The sequence below is a fragment of the Anthonomus grandis genome, chromosome 3 (assembly GCF_022605725.1).
Source record: "Anthonomus grandis grandis chromosome 3, icAntGran1.3, whole genome shotgun sequence".
NCBI classification, from domain to species: domain Eukaryota; kingdom Metazoa; phylum Arthropoda; class Insecta; order Coleoptera; family Curculionidae; genus Anthonomus; species Anthonomus grandis.
Genome location: NC_065548.1, coordinates 21,693,566 through 21,718,485, shown reverse-complemented (window position 1 = coordinate 21,718,485; position 24,920 = coordinate 21,693,566). Strand labels below are relative to the sequence as shown.

The 24,920-nt window shown below is 30.4% G+C and overlaps 2 protein-coding genes across 2 annotated transcripts in view; both read left to right on the top strand.

Annotated features, from left to right (window-relative positions):
- The first annotated feature begins 794 nt into the window (after positions 1-794).
- On the top strand, positions 795-13,495 carry LOC126734278 (zinc finger protein 260-like). Its single transcript, XM_050437827.1, has 9 exons — positions 795-1,083; positions 8,120-8,876; positions 8,931-9,107; positions 9,161-9,339; positions 9,399-9,520; positions 9,573-9,784; positions 12,725-12,853; positions 12,943-13,127; positions 13,182-13,495. Exons 1-9 carry the CDS (start codon positions 976-978, stop codon positions 13,392-13,394), a joined length of 2,082 nt encoding a protein of 693 aa, XP_050293784.1. The 5' UTR covers positions 795-975; the 3' UTR covers positions 13,395-13,495.
- Positions 13,496-19,771: 6,276 nt separating this feature from the next.
- The window catches only part of LOC126734490 (zinc finger protein 184-like), a 36,721-nt gene continuing 31,572 nt past the window's right edge, over positions 19,772-24,920 (top strand). Inside the window, exon 1 of the mRNA XM_050438144.1 lies at positions 19,772-19,855. The gene's annotated coding sequence lies outside the window, so the exon portion shown is untranslated. The remainder of the gene's footprint in view (positions 19,856-24,920) is intronic.

Below are 24,920 nucleotides of genomic sequence, written 5' to 3'. Positions count from 1 at the left end.
TTTATGTGTAAATTATGTTTTAAGTTACTTTTGTTATTGTCAAAAATTATTTTTGTGGGCGAAAGAAGATATAATTTTTAATCACGTTACTTCTTCGTTTCACAAGTCATGTTACTTCTCTTTTTTGTGGCAAGGTCATGCAAAAATTAAATACATATTCTCACAGACTTGCCAATCCTTGGATGCAAAGAACAGCAGGTCAGAATTTCAACAATAGAAAAGTACCTAAAGATGGGGTTTAATTTTTTGGCTAAATCTTTCAATCGGCGCAATAACCAACAAATAAACCAATGAAAGAATGCCAAATTAGTTTCAGAGAGTAAAGATTTTTAATTGATTATTTTAAAGATTTAGGAAAATAGTAATGCTTGTAAACAAAAATATTTCCTGTAATGTAACACAGACAGTAAATTAGTGTAAAACCAAAATTAGTGATCAAGTAAAATACTTGTGTATTTGTCATTATTTAAAGTAATTTAATGTATTAATTTTATATAATTTATTTCAGACACTTTCTGCTCAATATTTTCTGCGGAACGAAAATAATTAAATAAAGAAATTTATAATAATTATTACATTGCCTAATTTCATATCTACAATTATTTAAAAGGTGGGTTCAGCTAATCAGAGTTCTGACTAACAGCGCTGATGTGGTAACTTTCTGAAACTAGTTTTCGTTCATTTTTGGATACACACGTTTAGCATACAGATCGGCCTCCTTACATCTAGTCTCCTTGCTTCCCGCACATACCAGGATTGGAGTTCTACACATCATAAATATCCATAGTAAAATATCGATTATTCAGAAATGTCACACCTCCCTTCTATATTACAAACAGCTGTTCTAAGCTGGTTCCTTTTATTTTTATTATAAAAACGTCGAATAGATAAACTAATTTTGTAATTGTAATTTTTTTGAATGAGATGGTAATATATTATTGTTTATAGTTTGATTAGAATTGTACTATAGTCACTATGAAGTTTGATAAAATATGCAGAACCTGCCTGAGCCAAAAAATGGACCTGCAAGGCCTTTTTAATGCTTGCCTTCCAAGCATGATAATGTCTTTTACTTCTGTACAGGTAAATCCAACATTTACGTCATGTAGCAATAACAAATGATAAATTAATTTAATTTAATTCACTATAAATGTTTATGGGATCATTGGATGGTAGGGCAGAGCATGTTTCTATTTATATTATGGTTAATATATCCTTCTCCTTCAATAATTTAGACATGTTTGTTACAGAAAATAACTATAGACTAGGAGATGAATATAAATATTACAACAGACTTACTGTAAATGGTACTGTAATTGGTCATGTGACTTATAATTTGAACATTAGCTAAGATCTATCTATTCCTGATTATGTCTGATCATTACCTATTAACTGTTCCAGAGGAATGGGTATGATGAAGAAAATGATTTCTGGAAAATGCTCCAACTGTAACATGTAACAACTGTAACTTTAGCTTTGCTCCCACAATAATCTATTTTATAGTTTGTTTAAGTGCCTCTGAAAGGCTTCACCAGTGGGACCTTTAATTATTAAAAAAACTAAAAGTAACTTAAAATAAATTATAGAACATAAGATTAATATTAGGACGAGAGCTAAATGATCGGTGCTATAAAATTTATATTATCTAGAAAATATCTGCTTTATACTTCTGTTATACAGGATGTAAAAAATGGTAAGAAAGTGATTAAGGTAGTAAGTGGAAAGTGATTATGATTAAGGTACATCCGTAAAACCAAAAAATATCATTGTACAAAAATTCCATGTCAAATGCAGCATTTAAAGTGTGAGTAAATATTGATTAAAAACTAAAAATAAATAGCAAATAGGAACAAAATACAAAAAGGACAAGATATTGGAGATAGCAAAATATTTTCCTAAAGAAGGGCAAACATCACAAATATATAACAAAACTATCTCAGTTATTAAAGTTATCACAAGAAACAGAATTACAAATTGAAAACAAAAAAAAAGTTGAAAAGCTTGCACATGTCATGGTTTATTTCCAGTCATGATAAAAATATAAAATACTTCATTTTTAAGGAGTGATAAAACATATCTTTTGAAGCAAATCAAAGTTTGTGCAGGCTTTATATTAATTGTCACATAGTTGAAAATCTTAATACTTAAATAAATAAGAGAGTTTCTAGTCAATTCACTTTATGGAAAGGGCATTGGAATATTGAGGTGTTGTCTGGTATTATAGGGCTTTCTAGATTTATTTCTGGCAAGATGGAATTTGTATTTTTTATAAAGAAAGCATGTTGTTTCTAATATAAACAAATAGCACAATGTCAGTACCTTTAAGTCCATAAATAAAGGCAGCTTTCTAGGTGATTTACAATAACCACACCTAATTCCTCTTTTTTGAAGGACAAAAGCAGAATTGAAAAGATATTGGCTGCAGCAACCCGAAACACCAATTTCATATCCTTAGTGCCTTTCAGTAAGAGAATGATATACTCATTTAGCAGCTTCAGATCTAAGTTCATCTGAGACAATCTTAACAGCATAACACCCACTAGCCAGTTTCTATATCAAGGCTAAAAAGTGGTCATGAAATTTCAGCCCGTCATCAAGAAATTTATTACAGTTGTTTATTTCCAGTTTTTGATCTTGTATATTTATGATCAATGCAAACAAACTTAAATTTCAATAATTTAGTTTTATTAATGTTTAGAGAGAGGAGATTAGAAGCACACCATTGCTTAACCTTAATTAAATATGTTAATGGTGTACCCAAAATTACGTCAAAAAATTAGCGGGATCTTCCGATGATTTTCTGGTTTATTTTCAAAATGTTAGGGGCCTCAGAACCAAATTGGACTCTCTGCTGATGAATGCTTCTTACTCCCAATATGGTATAATTGTATTGAATGAGACCTGGTTAACCAACAACTTCTCTGACAACGAGTTGCATTTATATGATTACAATATTTATAGAAAGGACAGATCTACTGAGACTAGTGTTTACTCAAGAGGTGGTGGCGTACTTATAGGTATCCATAAAACTATCAGGAGTTCATTGCTTGAGTCTGACCCTCATATGGAACACCTGTTTGTCTTGGTTGGCTCAGGGGAGCAACAAATTATTGTGGGCACTGGATATTTTCCTCCCAGGGCAGCTCTAGAGTGTTATGTTGCATTTAGTGAATCTCTGGACAAGCTATGTGATGATCTTCCCCATTGTAGGCTATGCATTCTTGGTGATTTTAACTTGACTCATGCTGCCTGGTCTGTTGAAGGACTCAGTTCTGTTGGCACTGCTGTGCAACCTGCATCACCCAACGAAGTGGAAGCCATTGAAGCCATCTCAGTTATGTGCTCTTATCACAACTTATACCAGGTCAATACTATTAGAAATGTAACCAACTGTATGCTCGACCTGATCTTCAGTGAGGACCAGAATCTAGACATTTCCTTGGCTGAGGCAGCTATTGTAATACCTGAAAGGTACCACCCACCCTTATCTTTTACTCTTGCAGTGACTCGTGCTAGGAGTGGTGAGATTATTGGGAAGGGTTTTTATAGAGACTTTAGCTCAGTGGATTTTAATTTTAATTTGGTTTCAACCTTTCTTTCAAGCTTTAATTGGGACGTTTTATTTTTAAACAGATCTGTTAATGAAATGATTAATTTTTTTTATGAAATAATTTATTTGTGCATTGATCTTTATGTTCCTTTGAAAAAATATTCAACTAAAAAATTTCCGATTTGGTTTTCAACAGAACTTAAAACTATGATTGTTGAAAAGAAAAAATTGCATAAGCAATATATGAACACAAAATTGAACTCTGATTATGTTAAGTTTTGTAATATTAGGGCTAGATGTAAATCCTTAAAAAGACAGTGTTATGATGATTATATTTATGCTACAGAGCTTTCCCTGAATAGCAGCTTGAGAAACTTTTGGAAGTTTGTGCGCTCCAGAAAGGGCAGCTCTGCAATTCCCAGTGTGATTTCTTACAATGGTACTACTTGCTCTTCAGGTGAGGGCATTGTGAATTTATTTGCAGAATATTTTTCAGAAATGTACACTGACAAACAGTGCATTATTCCTCAAGATTTGACTTCTAACCATTTTCAACTCTCTAGTCTTAAAATATCAATTTCAGATATCTACACCGAACTGTCCAGACTGGATGTGACTAAGGGTCCTGGACCTGTTGGTTTACCACCGGTTTTTCTAAGGCAGTGTATTTTTTTATTGGCGAGACCTCTATTTATTATTTTCAACTTGTCTTTAACTTCCGGTATTTTTCCAGACTACTGGAAGACCAGTTTTATCACACCTATCCCTAAAGCTGGAGACAGCTCGCAGGTTCAGAATTATAGACCAATCACTATTCTTAGTACAATTCCTAAATTGTTTGAGAAGTTTGTTTGTGTTCTCCTTACATCTTTTCTTCAGGGCCAATTATTAGATGAACAATTTGGTTTTATTGCAGGACGTTCTACGGAACTGAATATTCTATCCTTTACTGATTTTCTGTCTGAGTCCTTGGAGAGGGGGTATCAAGTGCACTCTTTGTATACCGACTTCTCCAAGGCTTTCAACAGGGTTAATCACAGGCTTTTGATCTTTAAGTTGAAAAGATCAGGGATTAGGGATCCACTGCTGAAATGGCTTGAGTCCTACCTGGTGGGTCGAACGCAGCTCGTTAGAGTTCTGGGCTTTGAGTCTCGGGAGATTTTGGTGCTGTCTGGTGTCCCACAAGGATCCCACTTAGGGCCTTTGTTATTTAACCTCTACATTAATGATATATCAACATGCTTTCAGTACAGCTTCTTTTTTCTTTTTGCAGATGATTTAAAATTCTTCCTTAGAGTCTCATCTCTGGAGGATTGTTTCAGACTCCAATCGGATTTGGATGGGCTTGTTGATTGGTGTACAACAAATGGTATGGATCTAAATGCTGGAAAGTGTTACTCAATGTCCTTTAAAATTTGTCCTCCTATTTTGTTGGTAACACCATATTGAAATCTGTCTCTCATATTAAGGATTTAGGTGTGACACTGGATAGCCCTTTAAGTTATATTCCGCACATTTCGGGGGCGGTTACCAGGTCTCTGCAGATGCTTGGATTTATCAAGAGGTGCTCAAGGGACTTTTATAATATTTCATCTATTTGTTTGCTCTATTGTGCACTTGTGCGTCCTCATCTAGAATTCAGTTCCTGTGTTTGGTCTCCATACTATAATAATCATATTTATAAGATTGAAAGTGTACAACATAAATTCTTAAGATATATTGCCTTTAAGCAAAATGGAGTACCTATAAATTATCAGGATGAGTTGGACTATCAGCAAATGGAAGCCTCATTGAATTTGAGAAGTCTTGAAACTCGTCGTAGACATAAAGATTTGAAAGTATTTTACAACATCCTTCACTCTCAAAGCTTTTGTCCTGCACTTCTTAACAAAATAGGTCTTTATGTTCCACCTAGGTCAACAAGGCAAGTTACTTCTTTTTACAGCCAAACACACCGCACAAATTATGGTCACAATTCTTTTCTGGCAAGGACTGTTAGGCTGGCTAATCAGTATTCTGATGTAATTGATTGCTTTGAGGGGCGCACAGGGTTCATTAAGAAATTAGATCTTATTAATTGATAATGCTGTCTTAAACTAGAACTATAAGGTGTTGTGAATTGTGATGGTAATTGTTGTATTGTCTTTTTTTTTTTTCTCTGAACTGATTGTTCCAAGTTATAGGTAATCTTTATATTCTAAGCTTTAATTGTATGTTGGGTTAGGTTAGTTTAATCATCCAAATATTATTCTTATATTTTTTTGTAATATTGGGCCAAAGCCCGTTGATATATTAAATAAATAAATAAATAAATAAATCCTCTGGTACAATTTCCATCAATAGCTCATGATTTTTATGAGTTCATAGAATGGTGGTATCATCTGCAAAAATTGTGAAATTACCTCTGATATCAAGAGATGCATGGTTAATCATACAGAGCACAAATAAAATAGGGCCAAGCACGGAACCCTGGGGAACATGATCTATTGAGGTTATAGCAGATACAGTCAGTCAAAATGAAACTCGTACACCTAAGGTTTCTTTTACATTCTGTACAAATAACGTGCAAAATATTTCCAACTATATATATCTGCAATTAGCATAAAATGTTAAAGTTGTTGAGCAAAAATATGCAAAGAATGCATGCTGAGCATAAAAAAGTATAAGAGATAAGAAAATGTTATGGTCAAAATGAAACCTGTACATCATATTTACTTTACAATAACATTAATATTATTTATAGTTAGCACTTGGTATTAAGAGCATCTGTTACTTTTAACACTCCTGTGTAATTTTTAATTGAGTTTAATTAATTTTTTGTCCTTCTTTTACCATATGGGGCGTCAGCGTGGACAAACAAGCGTTGTAGAACGCAAATTAATTATACAACATTGGAAAGATGGAAAATCATTGCGACAAATTTCCAAAATGGTTTGTAGGCCGCACTCTACCGTGCAAGGAGTTGTGGATCGTTATATAATATAAATGTACGAGTTTCATTTTGAGTTGTAAAATCAAATGTAAATTTAATTTTCTCATTTTTCTTAAAACTTCTTTTTGTGAAAAATATATTTTTACTTTTATTTTGTCTTTCAAAGGCCATCATAAAATGTATATATTATTTTTTTATGTAAGTAAAAAATATATTTTTGTAAACAAATAAATAAAATGTAAGGGGTGTACGAGTTTCATTTTGACTGACTGTAAGTCATCCATTGACTTAATAATTTTCCTTCTGCCAAGAATGATTTGAACGAGGCAAGAACGATTTGAACGATTCTAGAGCAACACCTCTGAAACCATAGCTTACCAAGTAATACTCTGTGATTTATAAAATGAAATTTTACAAAGTATTATAAATATTTGGAAAAAGAGGTTTTTTAGAGGTGTTCTTTAGGGATCTCTGTAGGAAGGGGGCTGTAGTACAAAATGTTATTAAAAATTTTCTTTTTTTTTTGCACACTATCCAAATCTGGGATTTCACCCACATATTCTGAGTGACTTTATATAGTGTAAGATCATTAATAAAGAGGAGAAAATCTGAGTCTAAGTAAGACATAAACAACATGAAGTACCTAGTTCGATTTTATTTAATGAAACACATATGCATAAGTATATGTTAATTGTTGATAATATTCCAATAATTGAAATATACAGGAAATAAGCTTTTTTAAAAGAAATCTGGTTCTTAGAGGAGAGACCCACAATGTACATTTTCTGGAGCCCCAGAAGAAGTACAAAAGGTCTTAGATAAGAAACTATTCATTCTAACTTGCTTATGTTGTTGAAACATGATTCAAGATAATGACAGACAATAATTTAAAGCTTTAAACATCAATACAACTAATGGCTATTCTTACAAAAATTTAGTTTGTTTCTTTGTTTCTTGCAAAAGAATTTAAAATATTGTTGAAAAATATTGAAAGTGGGATATTAACTAAACAGATTTTGGCTATCTTCCATTTGCATCCATTAACAATTTTAGAAATATCTCCACAGTATTTAAACAGTTTAAGAATATAAAAGAAAACAGTGATAAGTTAGGAACATTTTAAGTGGTGAAAATGTCACTTCCAAACATCTAAATGTTTGATATATCTATCACATTATTAGAGTGAAATTTGCATTCTCAAAAAAATATAGTAAAAACTTTAGTCAATCAGATTTAGTAAAATACAGCCAGAACCTGTACATTTGCCCATCCTATACTAAATGTCTACTGAGTGTACCTACTGTACCATCTTAGTGAACTTAAATATTATTTTGTATTCTATAGATGTCTAAGAATATGGATAGATTGAGTTACATCTAAAATAATAAACATATCAAAATCGACATTATATTATAAATGGTGGGTATATAGTATCACAAAATACAAATTTTCATTTAAGGCCCAGGCATCAGCTTTAATATGGATCGCACTTGCTATTATAAACTGTAATTAATTCATGAAATTCACTATTTTATTAGTTAAAATTTACATTTATAAATATTCATATTATGCGGTAATCTGTTATGTCTATGTGCAAATTCCTTCAAACACATTTATTCTATAATGGTTTTTTTCAGATAATACAAGGTGATGGATTGCCCACACATATTTGCACCCAGTGTCTCCGGGATGTTAACAAAGCATATGTATTTAAGCAAAAATGTGAAAAGTCTGACACAACATTAAGAAATTATTTAAGTAGCCTTAATTATAATAATGAAATAAATCAAATCTGTGATATTTCAACTCAAATATCGACCAATAGCATAATGCAAGCTAATAGTAATATAAAGCAACAAAACAATAGTAATATTTTGCAACAAGGACCCAACTTGTTACAGCCAAATGAATCAAGTATTTTGCATCATTCCAATAATATGTTACAGCAAAGTGAAAATAATGTATTGCAACACAGCAACAACATGCTACAGCCAAGTGATTTACCTGGCCATGGAAATATGAACCTTCCAAGTTGTGGGACTACATCAAATTTTATGAATAGCTGCAGCATGATGTCTGGTACAAACAATTTATTATCAAGTACTAATCTACAAAACTCAATAGATATAATATCAGATGCTAGTGCAATAACAACCTCTTTAACTGAGATAAGTAACACAATTGCAGCTTCAATGAATTCTTTAGAGAGCACGCCTTTTGCTTATAATGGAATTGATATGGGTAGTAATGTTATAAATCAGATAAATGAAGTTAGGAATGACTTGTTTAGCAACAGTGAAGTTTTGCAGCAAAGTTCGTTTTTCCAGGATATTTTTAGTGATCCATCTGGACAATCCCTTGTTGATAATTTTGCTAATACTCAAGGAAATAGTGGTTAGTTTATTATAGAAACTAAAAAGCCAGCAAATTAATTTATAATATTTTTAGTTGTTTCAGATTTTGCTGAAACAATGCAGAGTCTACAAACTATTGCGGAGCAGTATCTGCCTGAGTCATGGGAGAGTGATAACCAGATTTGTCCTCTCAAGGGAGATGAGAGTTCCAATAATTTTAATTTAATTGATAACATTTATAAATGTCAATTTTGTGGAGAATCTTTTAAAGGTAAACACCACAAAAAGCTGGTTTGAAAGCAAATTTAAAATATATTTTTTTAGATACTTGGTCTTTAGATGACCACACAAAGAGCCAAGCATGTCAAAACAAATATTTTAGTTCAAATATAACAAATGAGCTTACGAAGAGTATGTTATTGGAGTATACACTGGATACCAATTCAAAGGATAATTTCATGTTTGACAATATCGTTAATGCAAATCAAAATTTGCTTTGTGGGGTAATATGGTTTTATTTTATGTCATGTTTTAAAGCAATGATATTATTTGTACTTTTTAGGTTTGTGACAGAACATTTACGGATCAGAAATATTTAAAAAAGCATTTAAAAGATATCCATTTTATTGACACAACATCTGTGTTAGAAGAGAAGAAGAATGTTTGCACATTATGTGGAAAAAGGTAAGAAGCAAATTTCAGCCCGATTTGATTAATATTTTTTATAAACTTTTAGGTATAAAAATCTTAAAATATTGGGGCTTCACATGAGAACTCATACAGGAGAACGGCCTCTTAAATGTCAAATTTGTTGTCGGACATTTGCCTTACCAAGTAGCTTGCACAAACACAAAAGAATTCATAAAGAAAAGCAATATGCTTGTAATATCTGTGGCAAGAGGTTCAATCAGCAGTCAAACGTCAATTCACATATTTTAATACATTCCGGTATGTTTGCAATAATTTAGAATACCATATATTATTTTCTAAACTTATTAATTTAAATAGGTAGCAATATAGCGCTTATAGCAGCATAGATTTTAAATCATAGTACATGTTATAAAATCTATTGCTGTCTCTAGTTGAGTCACAAAATAGCCTAAATACTGACAAATATCAAACAACAATAAATATCATTGATAATAATAACTTTCTTTGGGTAATAAATAGCAAGTAGTTTTAAAAAATATCTTATTAGAGTAGTCCCTTTCGTATCTATTAATGTTATAAATAATAAATGTTACAAATCATTATTACTTAATTATTATTGCTATAGAGAAATATAGGCCTATAAGTTGAATTGAGAGTAATTCATAAATTTTAAAAAACTGCTTAAAAGTAAGGCATTATGATTAGTAAAAGTTCGGGTTTCTGTCTAACTCATATATGAAATGAATCACGAATGATGATGCTATATTTTAAGTAGCCAGTCAAATTAATAGCTTGGAGGATAAAGGTGATAAATGTGTTGCGGTATTCTTGGACCTAGCCAAGGCCTTAGACACAGTACCCTATCAAAAATTGCTTGATGTGCTTGAACTGTACAGTGGTCTTGCCTATGAAATATTTAAAAACTACTTCACGGAAAGAAAACAAATACTAAAGATGAGCAATATATTTAATGACACACTTACTATTGAAATGGAAGTTCCACAAGGCACAGATTAGGGTCATTTAGAGTCATTTATACTCTATTTGTACTTGCTACTAATCATTACCAAAATAGATGGAGAAATAATTTCATATGCAGATGACACAGTATATACGACGGTTTAGTGGAGACGCTTGGAAAGCTGCAAAAGAGAAAGCGGAGAGAGGTAGCAAAAATTAAAATTTGGCTGGTTAAAAATATATCGCTAAACATTGACAAAACCACTTCTATTGCTTTCTCACTAAATAACTTAAATAGGCCACTTAATATTTAATTAATTTATAATTAATTAATTAACTTAAAGTATTAAAATAGTAATGATAGCATATTTGATATAAACGATGTAAGTAACCTACAAATTTACAAAAACCTTAAGTAACATGATCAAACTGTAGTCAATGTGTTTTCTGTGGCTCTCAGTCAGGCTTAGATGTTTTATTTATACATTTTATGAGCTGAGAAAATGTCTTAATAATAAACAACTTATTATTATCTACAAAATATTGGTTGACTTAATAATTAGATATGACATTCTTATTTTGGGAACATTACATGATAATGACTAAGTGTAATGCAAAAATACTTATTGAGGATCTTATTTAGTTACTTACTTATAACTTATTTATAAAGGATTTTTTTTCCACTAAACATTTATATTATGACAAATCAATTGATATATGATCAATTTTAGAAAAAGTAATGAATATGCTTGCAACTTTAATTATAAATAGTAAAAATAATAAATTGTTTTCAATTAAGATTAAATAGTTCTTAATACAAAAATGTACAGTGTCACTGTAGATGCAGTTCTAATATCCTGTATTATGTATATAATTATTTTTATTTTTTTTTGTATCATATATGTGATTTTTTTAAATCAGTCACTGTTAATATAAGGATGTTATACTTGTATAGATAGATCTATGAGTATTTTTTCTTTTAAACCTGTCTTAGTACTAACTTGTAGTGACACATACAGGATTACGTTTTCCTAGGTGTATGCTACCTTTTCTATTTACTAATTTTATTTGATTACAATTATGTATGTATATTTGTATTGACAGGATTCTAAATAAATAAATAAAATTATGTGTAATGCTAAGTTATAATATATATGAGGAATTGCATTTCTTACATTCAAGGAACAGGATGAAAAAATATTTGTTGAGTAAAACATAAAGAGGTGTATGTGCCACTGACTTAACTAGGCTAGAATACTAATATTTCGCTTTTATCTATCTCTCTATAACAGTTATTATGTTTAAATCTAAGCAATTCCCCTTACAACTATGATTAGAACAGTCAGCTAATCAATTGTTTGTTAAAAGTAATTTCTATGAATTATTCTTTAATTGTTCAGTAAAATTTTATCGTAGTATTCAGATGAGAGAAAATACAAATTATTGTGATATTTTACCCATCGTATAGTATCGCGTATATATATAACGCAACAAAAGAATGTATTACTTAAATCTTAGACATCTAGCGCTTTAAGTATTATGCTATAACTTCCCCCGAATTACGGCATGTCTTTTATCTTCTAGTCTATATCTAGATATAGATTTATATCATCCCTTGGAATTCACAAAGCATTCTTTTACACATTAGGAAAAATGATTGCGTCCTGTCTAGCTTTATTAGCAATCTATTTAAATTGACATTTTTCATCAGTCTCGTGCATAATAATATGAGACCAAAAAATTATAGAAAGGTTCCAAACACCGATAATTCTAAATACGACAACAATAATTCAATATTTATCCACTAATTTTGACATTTGTTAGAAGCCTCTGGAAAGATCTATTGAACGCTTAAACGCGTGCAGTAGTTGCCCGAATGAAATGTCTTAAAACCGCTTACTGTATCTTATTCGCTAAGATAGAGCTTTATATAGCTCTCAAATTATTGTTGTTGCCAGAATAATATAAAACTAAAAAGTATAGTTGCTTAAAAAAGCTATGTTTAGATTAAAGATAACAGAAACAATATTAAACCTGCTGTTAACTCACATCACATTTTTAGTTATTGATTTTTCTTTTATTCTGAAGTATTTGTTCCTACTTTCTTATTTCAGTCTTCTCCAGCAATTTATTATCATAAGTAATTAAGTCTAAAATACTCATATTGTATCATTCTTAAAGTCTATAGCTATATAGTACTGTTGATATAGAAATAAATAAGTAGTGCCCATCAGACCGAATATCAATTTTAGTTTATTGTGATGATGATATTTTTAGGTGAAAAACCCCATAGATGCCTTACCTGTGGAAAACGGTTTTCTACGAATACAAATCTTGAAATTCACAAAAGGCTCCATACAGGACAAAAGCCGTTTGTTTGTACATTTTGTGAGAAGGGATTCAATAGTAAGTTTTTTAATTTTACAATGATTAGCTACAATATAAACTTATTTAGGAGTTTTTTTAATACTCAAAATCCTTATTCTAACTTTTAGCAAGTACCCAATTAAGAAAACACATGATGGTTCATACAGGAGAAAAACCTTATTCATGTTGGATCTGTGGCCAATCGTTCAGAAGAAAAGAGACCAGGGATACGCATGCCCGCTACCACACCAAGGAAAGACCTTTTGCATGTAAAACTTGCGATAAAAAGTACATTTCCAAATCTCATTTAAGGGTAAAGATTTTTCTTTTCAATTACGCTCGTTATTGTTTAAAATCACTTTTTTAGGACCACATAAAAACTACCCATCAAGGCGAAGAAAAAAGGAAAAATCATTACTGCATGATATGTACTAAACCGTTTGATTGCCTGAAAACGTTAAAAATCCATATAAGAATGCACACGGGGCAAAAGCCTTTTTTGTGTAATTTTTGTAATAAAGCTTATATCAGTATGAAATCTTTAAGATTTCATATTAAATGTAATCACAACCCTAGTTAATAAGAATAAGTAAGTACACAGGTCTGGTCAAATCAGGTCTTGGTTGCAGAAATCGATGTATTAACCTGTAGTAACAAATAAAAGTCACAAATTAAAAAGAGTGCATTAGCGTTTCTTTTACTTCCCTTCTAGTAACTAGAGTTTATTTTCTTTTTTATATTATTTTTAACATTTTCCTCTGAACGGTCAGTGTAAGTTGAAAATCGGTGAAGGATGAGCCATTGTCGTAGTCTCCTAACCTAAGGCTTTTCTTTTTTTTTTTATTGCATGGATATCTCGTCGGCTAAGAAATAAATTGGCCATGCGTGTATAAAGAAAATAATAAAAAAATATATATATGTGTATACAGGGTGTCCGGAAAGTCAACGATAATACTGAAGGGGCTGATGGAGCAACTCATAAGCACCCAGAAAAACATAAAATGACCTTAGTACAAAATCGATGGTTTTCGAGATATTGGAACTTTAGTGGAAGTCACCAAAGTCCTACTCTTGGGTCAGATTTTCGATTGTCACGCCTTAAAAATAGATATTTTTTAGAATCTCTTTTTAGCTATGCAACACTGAATAGCCATTTTACCGATCAAAGACAAACAATAAACTAAACGGCCAAAAAATTTAATAAGAAATCTATTCTAAAATAAAGCATTATTTATTTTTATTTTTTAAACTTTGAATTTGACCGCTCATACTGGACCGAAAAATTGTACAGCAACCCGGCTAATACCTTAAAAAGTTTGCTCATTTAATTTAATTTTAAAGTTACCCAATATGTTTTAAAAAAAGCTTTACTGTTATTGTGATAGAGTGAAAGATAAACCTAATCTACCTTATGAAGAAAATAAAACAAATTTATAATTATGTTATGTTCAAAAAATATTTTTATTTAACTTAAAAAAAAATTAAAAAATCAAATAATATGTTCGAACTGTCTACCACCAACGCGAATGCGCGTGGCATCTTTTAATAAATGACCTTTTGATCCATCTTGCATTCCTGGCAGCGTTTAGATCTTGGGCTGCATCATTTTTTCGCTGCCGTAATTCAGCAATATTATTTATTGGTCTTGCATAAACCTTTTCTTTTATGCAACCCCAGTAAAAAAAATCGAGGGGGTTTAGGTCTGGAGACCTGGGAGGCCATAAAATTGGACCAAGTCGGCCGATCCATCTGTTGGGTATGTTTGGTTTAAATACCGAGCTTCATGGGCATAATGTGCCGGGCAACCATCATTTTGGAACCACATTATTCGGCGACTGGCCAAAGGAACATCTAAAAGAATTGGAAGATTGTTTCGACAAAAATCTAAATAAGCCTGCCAGTTCAAATTTTCTGGTAATTCGAATGGGCATATTACACGTTCGTTCAAGATACCGGTCCACAAGTTTACTTTAAATCGGTACTGTGACCTTTCTTCTCGAATAGAGTGGGGATTTTCCAACGCATAAGTGTGCAAATTGTGCATGTTCATAAAGCCATCCTTTTTGAATGTACTCTCATCCGACCACAGTATATTATTTAAAAAATTCGGATCCTCTTGATTTTTTTGCAACATTGTGCGGCAAAATTGTAGGCGTGGTTCGTAGTCTCGAGGCAATAGGCCTCTCGAACAGGAGCATGAGGCATTCTGACTTCGGAATATGAGCGGTGAACATTAATAAATACATGATAGTCAGGATATCGGGCCAAATTCGGATATCTTTTTTGATAAAGATTAGATGCTGCTAGAGCATTTCCTCTGCATTCACCATAAATGAGATGCATGTTTGCATATTCTTGGGCGGTATACGGCAAGGGCATAATAAATGATTAACCAATAAAACAAACAGCTCAAAGAACACAGTCCACAGGAAAATGAACTAATCCAATCCAATGCAAAAGGTAACAGAAACGTTAGGATATAAGCAAAAGAAAGAAAGAAGAAAGAAAATGTGCTATATTACGTAAGAAAAATCTTGTGTACAATCATCCTACAAGCTAAAAAAACAAAACAAAAATACAATTTCAAAAATTGACAAAACACTGAACAAAATTAAACACAAGAAGACAAAACCTTTTGGACATACTTGAATTAAAGATAACTAAATAAAACAATCAATTACTAAATAAAGGTAAACTTGTTGACAAAACTAGAGAAGAAAAAAGGAAAAAAAAACTTTCCAACATGTCCAAGGTTAAAACCTATCATTAAAAAAGTCATCCAGGTTATAATATGCCTTAGCCAATAAAGACGTCTTTAATTCTCTTTTAAATTTCTCAACATCCGATATATGTCTAACATATAGAGGAACATGATTGTAAATTTTTTTACTTATGTAAATTAATGAGTTTTTGGTAAGGGAAGACGTAGGAATAGGTAAGGGAACATCATTTACACGACGAGTCAAATGGCCAGTGTCAGAGGGTAGAAAAGTAGTTAGTTCACGGAATACTGTAAACAAAGTAAATTCCAAAAATGTTTGTTGTTTATTGCTATGGTGATAAGAATTACCTTCGCTCTTGATTTTTTAAATTTTAAGTTAAATAAAAACATTTTAAACATAACTTAAAAATTTGTTTAATTTTTTTACAATGATATCATAAGGTGAATTAGGGTTATTTTTTACTATAACACAATAATAGTAAACTGTTAAAAAAACATTTAGGTAAACAATTAGGGTTGCCGTACAATTTTTTTGGTCCAGTATGAGCGGTCAAATTCAAAGTTTAAAAAATCAAAATAAGTAATACTTTATTTTAGAATAGATTTCTTATTAAATTTTTTGGCCGTTTAGTTTAATGTTTGTCTTTGATCAGTAAAATGGCTATTCAGTGTTGCATAGCTAAAAAAAATTCTAAAAAATATCTATTTTTAAGACGTGACAATCGAAAATCTGATCCAAGAGTAGGATTTTGGTGACTTCCACTAAAGTGCCAATATCTCGAAAACCATTTTTTACTAAGGTCATTTTATGTTTTTGTGGGTGCTTATGAGTTGCTCCATCAGCCTCTTCAGTATTATCGTTGACTTTCCGGACACCCTGTATATATATTTAATTGATTTTCCTGTAATAAGTTAATAACTTGCAAAGCAAAATAATAGACGAAGAGTCCTGTTTACTTCACAATCTTTATTTCAAGAATCCCGACGCGTTTCGGTTGTTAAACCATTGTCAAGGGAAAACTATGTAAGTAGAAAAGTAGAATATAAAAGGGTGTTATAAACTAATAAATTAATTAAAAACATAGTAAAACTTACATGATATTATCACAAAATTTCCATAAAAAGGTTAAAAAAAACGGCACACACATAACATTACAATACGTCAATCTAATGATAAACATCTCTTCTCTTCTCAAACCATAGTTACAAACAATAACGGATTTTGGTTTTAAAAAAATTCCATATGGGTACTACATTATACAGATATGTAATACTAATACGAATAGAGACATCTAGAATTAAACGTGGTTAACAGAACATTTTAAAAAACACTAAATTCACAGGAATGTAAACTACTTAAATTAATTTACAATCTTGGGCGTTAATAAGTTCGTTCAGAGTGTTCAGACAATTAACTTGTGTATTTATTTCTAGTTTTGCTATTTCTAGATTTTCTAATATATTTAATTTTTTGGTTTGATTTAGTTTATGCAAAACTTTGAAATTGTTAAAAATGTTAAATTGTTAAATGAATGACCTGTTTCTCTTAGGTCAAATTCAAAATTTTATCATTAAGCGACTTCTGAGAATTTAAATGTTCTTTAATTCTTAATTTGAAATTTCTGCCGGTTTGGCCATCATATTTGGCTGGACAAGAGTCATGATAAGAGATAAAGAGCATGATAAGAGATAAACGCCACTGCCTTCTAATGGGTTTACAAAGTCTTTTAATCTTAAAAAAATTCTAAGGATGGTAAGGATGGCTGGTCTGATCAAGGGGCTCACTAGAGAGGGACTGAAATAATATTTTATTAAACTTTTTTCTAATCAAATTATCTATTTAAAGACTTTTTGTATCCATTGTTAATTGCAATCTGATAGATAGTGTTCTGTTCTTTTAAGAATTCCAAAGGTGAAACAGGGATCGTAAAGAGTCTATGAATTAATGCGTGAAAAGCTGCCAGTTTATGTCCAAAGAAATGGTTTGATTTTGCAGTAATGACATTATCGGTTTGTGTTGGCTTTCTATATATGGAGTATTGCAAGCTCTTACTCATCCTATTAATAGTTAGATCTAAAAAAAATAATTTATTATTGCATTCTATTTCCACAGGACCCTTCGTCTATTATTTTGCTTTGCATAATGGTACTTCACCCAGGAGAAATTTATGGTAATCCAAGTTAATAACTTTCTTCGACCTTAGATGCAATGGCAACTAAGCAGAGGAAAGGGTAAATTTGTTATGAACAATTTATCATGACAAGAAGATTATTTTTTAAGGGGTTTATAGGTGGATGCCGTGTGTATACAGACGTCTGAAAGACATTCGACATAGTGAACCACACACTGCTGCTGCCTAATCAATGAAGCAAATAGTAATATAAGTAATATTACTTGTTGTTTTGCAGATATTTACTTGAAGACTGAACAATTTTTTATGCAACGTTTTCATTGAGATCTGTTGCTTTTTATCCCGTGTATCAATTTTTGTAAAAAATTGTGTATTTTTTATTGTTTATTGATGACCTGCAATTGATTCTGTCATTGTGTCCAAGGTTCAGCGTCAATTATTAACGGTTTGTATTTAAACGTTCTCCAATGCGCCAGATCCTTGGCTAGGATTCACAATCCTGCTTTATATGATTATAGTATTGCTCCTTCTATGTTTAAGAGAATAACGGTGTTAATATCTAATAGATCTTCACATTATTTTATACTTTCATTTATGCTTCACTCTGAAATATCTAGTGTTGAAAAAGATTTTTTTAACTTCTCTTTCAAGCTTAAAGTACCCTTACTTAATGCGGTTGTACTACCTATAAGTTTGTATGTTGTCAATTTTATATAATCCATGACTTAAAATTTCGGGTTCACAAAATGACTAATCTTCTTTATGCTGATTTCCAAAAAAACATTCGAAATCACAAAACGTTCATTGGAGAATTATTTTTGGAATTTAACCATAAATTAAGTTAAATTTATGTTAGTTAATTATTATCGTAATTAGTATAGGTTTTTTTGCATATTGGTGGATACCGTTAATAAATAAATTGAGATTTAATTTAGTAAAAAAAAACGTGTATATCTGCAATAGTAAAGGATTTAGCATTTGGATTTTTTGCAGGTTTTGCAAGGTTTTAGGTCAATAGTTAATACATACATTACTACACAATACTTCCATTTCTAGACATTCTATTAATCAGAACAGAAGATAATAGAATCATCACTGATTGGTATCACAAACTCACTTTCTCTGAGAGATTTCTTAACTACCAATCAAATCACTCATTTAAACAAAAATTAAACATAATTAGCAACCTAAAATCCCGCGCAATAGCCTTATCTCATTCCAGTTTTCATCAAAAAAATGTTAACAAAATTAAAGATATTTTACTAAAAAACAATTTTTCTCATAAACTATTAAACAAAATCCTATTAAACAACAACCCTACACCTTTAAAGTCAAAGAAAACCAAAACCATAAATTTGCAAAAATTCCTCAAAATAAAAATATGTCAAAGGTTTGTCTGAAAGGCTAGCGGGAGTGGTTTCTGATGATGAAGTCAAAATAGCGTTCAAAAATGAAAATACCATCAACAAATACTTCTCAAAACTCAAAGATAAAACGCCAAATGAGTTACAAAGTGGCGTGGTTTATAAAATACCCGGTTCTGATTGTCAAGGTCTGTATGTGGGTCAAACGGGCAGGTACTTAAAAACCAGAATATGCGAACACGAAAGAAGCGTAAAACCAACGAACTACGCAGTACCTGGGAAGACTGTTCTAGCAGAACACCCCTTCAATCAATAACACCAATTTGATTTTAACAGCACTCAGATCTTTGGCAGAGAATCAAATTACAAAAAAATAATTTGGTTATAATTAATAACTAGAAATGGTTAATATAAAAAAGTACAAAGAAAGTATTAACAAAAAACAAGACACCGATGATCTGAGTGCAAGTTACTATAATTTAATTAATTTATTACCAAAAAGATAAAACTAAAACACAAAATTTAATTTTTGTCAAATGTCCCAAATTTAGATCTCGCAATGTATTAAAAAATTAAGTTTCTGGTTTTGAACGTATAGGTACATACATCTTCCTTATCTACTAATCCTTAACTTATCAACATAACATTGAATCATAATAATTAAATAAATAAACGCTCGGAAGAATAAAAGCATTTGTTTCTTGGCTTATTGTTGATTCTAGTTTGTCCACAATAACACCTACAATTTAACCCATGTTAAAAATAATTCTACGCTCCTATTGTGTAATGTCGTTTAATTATAACTAAAGAAACCTAGACTTAGGTAAGAGGTGTAATGTATAAAAAATAATTTTTTTATTTTTTATATTAAAAAAAAATTATCGGATTGTACCTGAATGTAATTTTAATTGTATCGTGGTTTTTGTTTTTTGTTGTTTTAATTTTTGAACACGTAAAGAACATTTATTTTAATAGTGTTTTTTTATGTACTTGTACTTTAAGTTTATATTTCTTTTAAATACGCGAATAGGACTATTTTTTTTTCTTTTCAAAAATTGAGCGTATGAGAAGGTTTTTTCTAAATTGATATTTTCTGAAATAGTGGCGTCATACCCAAGAAAATAGGTAACTACTGCAATCAATCCTATTCACTAGTAAAAGTCACCTAGGTATTTCCGCATTTAGGACATTTAAAAACGTACTTTTTAAGTTCCGATGAAAATTTTTTATGAGCAAAAAAATCACTTTTATAAATTACCCTATAGAATTCTTAAACGTACTGATATATTCTAAAAATAGTCAAAACTGTTAGTAAATAAATAAAACATTTAAACAGTATCGTATAAACGATGCGGCAAAGGATAACTACCTACTTTAATTATAATCAACGCGTATACATAATATACATTCAATATGTAAACATGTTAAATAAACCCTTTATATGTTTCTTTTTACAAACAACTGAGGATTAAAAATAAAAACTATTATTAACGTATCAAAATGCAAGTGCTGTCTCGGTTTTGAAAAATAGGCTTAATCAGCGTTAAAAAACCAGCTATATTATAATATAATGGAAAGGGCGGAGAAAATAATTGCTAAGCATTTAAAACTTGTCTATAGCACCTGTTCTTTAAGAGGAATTATTTTTGGTGATTTTTCGGTCAAAGGGTTTTTGTGGAAATGAAATAACATAAACTAAGATTGGCCCGCTAATACTTAAACAAAAAGCGCACAAATCATATAAAAATCCGGATTACCATAGAAAATGATGATGTTTCTTAGCGTAAACAACGTCACCGTTTCGTCATATTGATTCATTCAAGTTATTACGGGGGATCCCGCGGTCCCCCTCTTTTTCTGAAAAGCGCGTGTCGCCACTGTAATTCCCAACGTCTGATTGACGTAATGAATTGCAGTGTTGCGGGTTTTGGTTGGTGATTTGTAAGGAAAATAAATGCTATGCCATCTAATATATACAAATATTATTTAACATACTTTATTTTTATAATGAATGCATAACGGTGTACATGAAAATGAAGGTGGGCTTTATAGTAAATAAACTTTTTTTAATTTATTAGCAGTTACACAATGTTTTGAGAACTAAAAATATTTATTTGCTCCCTAATAATAGTTTAATACTTATACGGATTCTTTTTTGCCAGAATATCGTATCTGCAAAAAACTAATTTTACAAGAGAGATTTTTTTTTTAGTTTATGCACACATTTTTTAACATAGAAGGTTGAAATTTCAAACAAATAATTTTGCCACGACTAAGTTTTGTTTTCAATAATTTTTTTTTAATTCCTAACATGTGTTTTTGGAATATAGGATTGTTTGCCTGGAAAAGTTTAGTCAGGTGTTAGAAATAAAATGTCATAACTAGCCTTTTTTTGTAAGTATATATGTAGTTGGACAAAATTGATGCTCTAAGTTGATGTAATGGCCGAATAGAGAAATATTATTTAGTTTCCAAATTTATATTAATAAAATATTAAGCATATACATTTTTAATGATTTTTAACAAATAATGCTAATACAGGTATATATTTTTCTCTTTTTGCCTTTAATCCCTAACAGTTGCTTTTTCAGATAAATGTATTATACCTTTTGTAGAATTATCTTTTAAGTATAGTATAAGTGAATGTATTTATAATACTCGTAAACGAAACTAATAAAATGCTACTTTTATACAAAAATAGGTTTTTACATAGGAATACATAACTGGAAATAAGAAAGGCATACATAATAATATTATCAATAGAAATAAATTCAATTAAATGCTAATATATTTATTCATTTTTGCTCTGCTAAGCAGTCTTCTATATTTTTATCAATGCTTCATATTTGCGTATGATAAATGGTTGAAATGATGCCTGCTTTGCAATTATTATCCAATTTTTTTTTCTTTCGAAATTTAAAGGCAGCTTTTATCCAACACAGGTAAAAGCAAAGTATATAGATTTGTTACACTGTGGTAAAAGAATCTGAGGTTTCATTCTTTCTCCTGATCTTAATGCTATAAAAGTCATTTGTTTAAAGTCATGGAAGCCAAATAGATAAATAAATGTCTAATTATTATTAATTATTTTAGGTTGCCTTTTGGCATAATTTACTTTAAGCAGTTTCCAAAAATCTTGCTTTTTGTTTGTCAAGCATTGTTCATTATTCGCCTACAATTTAGGTTGTTTGAGAGGTGAAAAGATTCGGTAGGTGATTATGCAAATCTGATAATCATAGTAAAATATTTAAAACAAAACTTTGGAAAAAACCCTATTTAGTACTAATATTTCTTTATGTTTTATGCAATTAAGGAATTTTTATTTTTTTAATACAAAAAAGATACTTACATAGCAATTTTTTCCATTTATTTGAGTCAATTTTAAATAGATACCAGGTTCCGAGCTTTCACAGTAGCTATATCGTAGGCTTATATCTTTGCCTTTTTTAAAAGACGCCTGCCTTACATCAGAAACCAAAAACTTTTTTTTTTCGCTGGTTTTTGTTTAAGAAGGATGCAATGTATCACTAAGTTATTTCCAGGTGTAAAAATCTGTATGCATCTTTGAAGATACGATATTTAAATTATAGTTTTTTTTTGGAAAATAATACAAAATTTTTCGAGAATTTGCAGCCAGTTTTTCTTAGTCGATAGAGCCCAAAACCCCATTTTTGACAAAAATTTACGGGTTACGATACTTCTACGCATCGACTATATATTCCAAATAAATGTTTAATAAAGCAAATGTATATTATTTCTAGGTAAAACATTTGTCCCTGATAAGAAAAACACATATCAATAGAAATCTTATTTTAAAATGCCTAATTCATTTTTAAGATTTATTATCCAACAAAAATACTGGAGAATTATAATTACAGACACCCTTATCAATTAATTAACAGGACTTATATATAAAGACTATTAAAAACCTGACCTGAAAAATAAATTGGGCTTTTGAAAAAAAGTTGTACTTTTTGACACTAATAAACGAATTGAATTAAATTGTCCAAATAAAAAATTAATTAAATATTTCATAATAATTCAGTTAATGAAATTAAGGATAATTGATTGATTGACAGGTGTGGTAGAATTGAAATTGTGGAAAAAAGTGGATACATTGTATGGTTTATGAATAAAAACTTTGAGGGGTCAATTACGTACTGCTTTTATAAATGTAAGAGTAATTTTAATAAAACGGATCAATATGTCACATTTTAATAATTTCTAAAAACTGTCTAAAACATTTATTTAAGCAATATAATTAAAAAATGTAAATTTATTAGGACATAAATATCCGTCTATTTGGTACTACTACCATTAAAGGAAATATATTATAAAACTAGAAAAATACATCATCAACATCATTCTTAAAATGAAAATATTCGTTTTGTGTCTTGTGAATATTGATTGGTTTGCATTTGACTTAACCTGCTTTATACGAATGTCTTTATTAAGCAACGTAAGATTTTTCTACGATATAGTCCAATGTTACATGAAAGTGAGTATTTTTGCTGCTAGTATTTTCTGGGATTACTTATAAAAAGCATCATAAGCAGGTCTTTTGTTAATATTAACATAAATCAAGTACTAACAAATAAATATTTCTGACGAGTTAAAATTTGAGAATGAAATAGATAAAAATATGGCTAGGCTTTACAACTAAGAAAAAAAGAAGAGTCGTATAAAAAAAGAAATCATATATTTTCATAGAGCTTAAAATATTTAATCTTTGTTCTTGAACTAGTTAAACTATTGAAGTTCTTTGTTGGTAGTTGCTTGTATATTTTGACACAGGCATAGTGGTGTGAAGTTTTATGTATTGGTAAAAAAAGTACATTGGAATTTTTTGTACTAAAGTTAGCTGTGTTTTTAAATACATATAGATCGAGCACTTGTAAATATATAATAATATTAATGTCAGTTATTTATTCTTCGTTTATGACAGAATTCTCATGCTTTTAAAGCATGCAGTAGTCAAATATGTTGATGGTTTTTCCCCATAATATGATGTTATAAGATAGGTAGTGAGATAAGCCATCCCATAGTAAACATGAAGTAAAACCGAAGAGGTATACATTTTTTAAATTTAGAAGAGTTTTTCGGTCCAGAACAAATGTGGTCTAGCCGCACCTCGCAATTTGTCTGATTATCCACATTAGGTTTACCAGCACTTTCTTTTCACTTAACAAACATATTATTATTCGTAGACAATTTCCCCTAATTACCAAATGATGTAGTTTGGCTTTAATAAATGTCGGATTTACGATACTAAACGCCCTAGAAAGATAAAAAAATCCAGCAATAATTTGTCCTGCATCAAATATCTACCTTATAAAGTTTACATGCTCAACCGCTGCTGATTTGGTAGATCTTCCTGTCAGGAATCCATGTTGGCTCGCGCCTGGGTAGGCTATATACTTATTTAGAAACTTTTCTGTTCAGCATTTGGCATGGGATGTAATGAATTTTTTTAATAATAAGTTAGTTCCAATACATGTCTTATTTTTAAGGTTCTTTATTACTCTTGGTACTTCACCTCATTTAGGTCCAGGAATATGGATTGAGGTTGAAACGAGCATGTGGTTGTAGTAGGTAGCGAATGGTTAGCAAAATGACTATTGATTTGGCTTTAAGCTATTGTTGAAAATTAGCATTAGCTAGTTTTTGGTCAGATATTTCCCTTTCATGAATGAACAGACCAATTGGTTTTAACTTCTTTTTTTTTGCCCATTTGATTATTAACTATGCTCCAAACCTTTTCGCAGTGTTCTTAGATTTTTTCGCATTATAATTTATCTTTGCCATTTTTATTTATATTTATATTCCTTTTGCATAATTTTAAATTGCGTAAGAAGTTGAGCATCTTTTGTTTGCGCTGCCAGTTGATA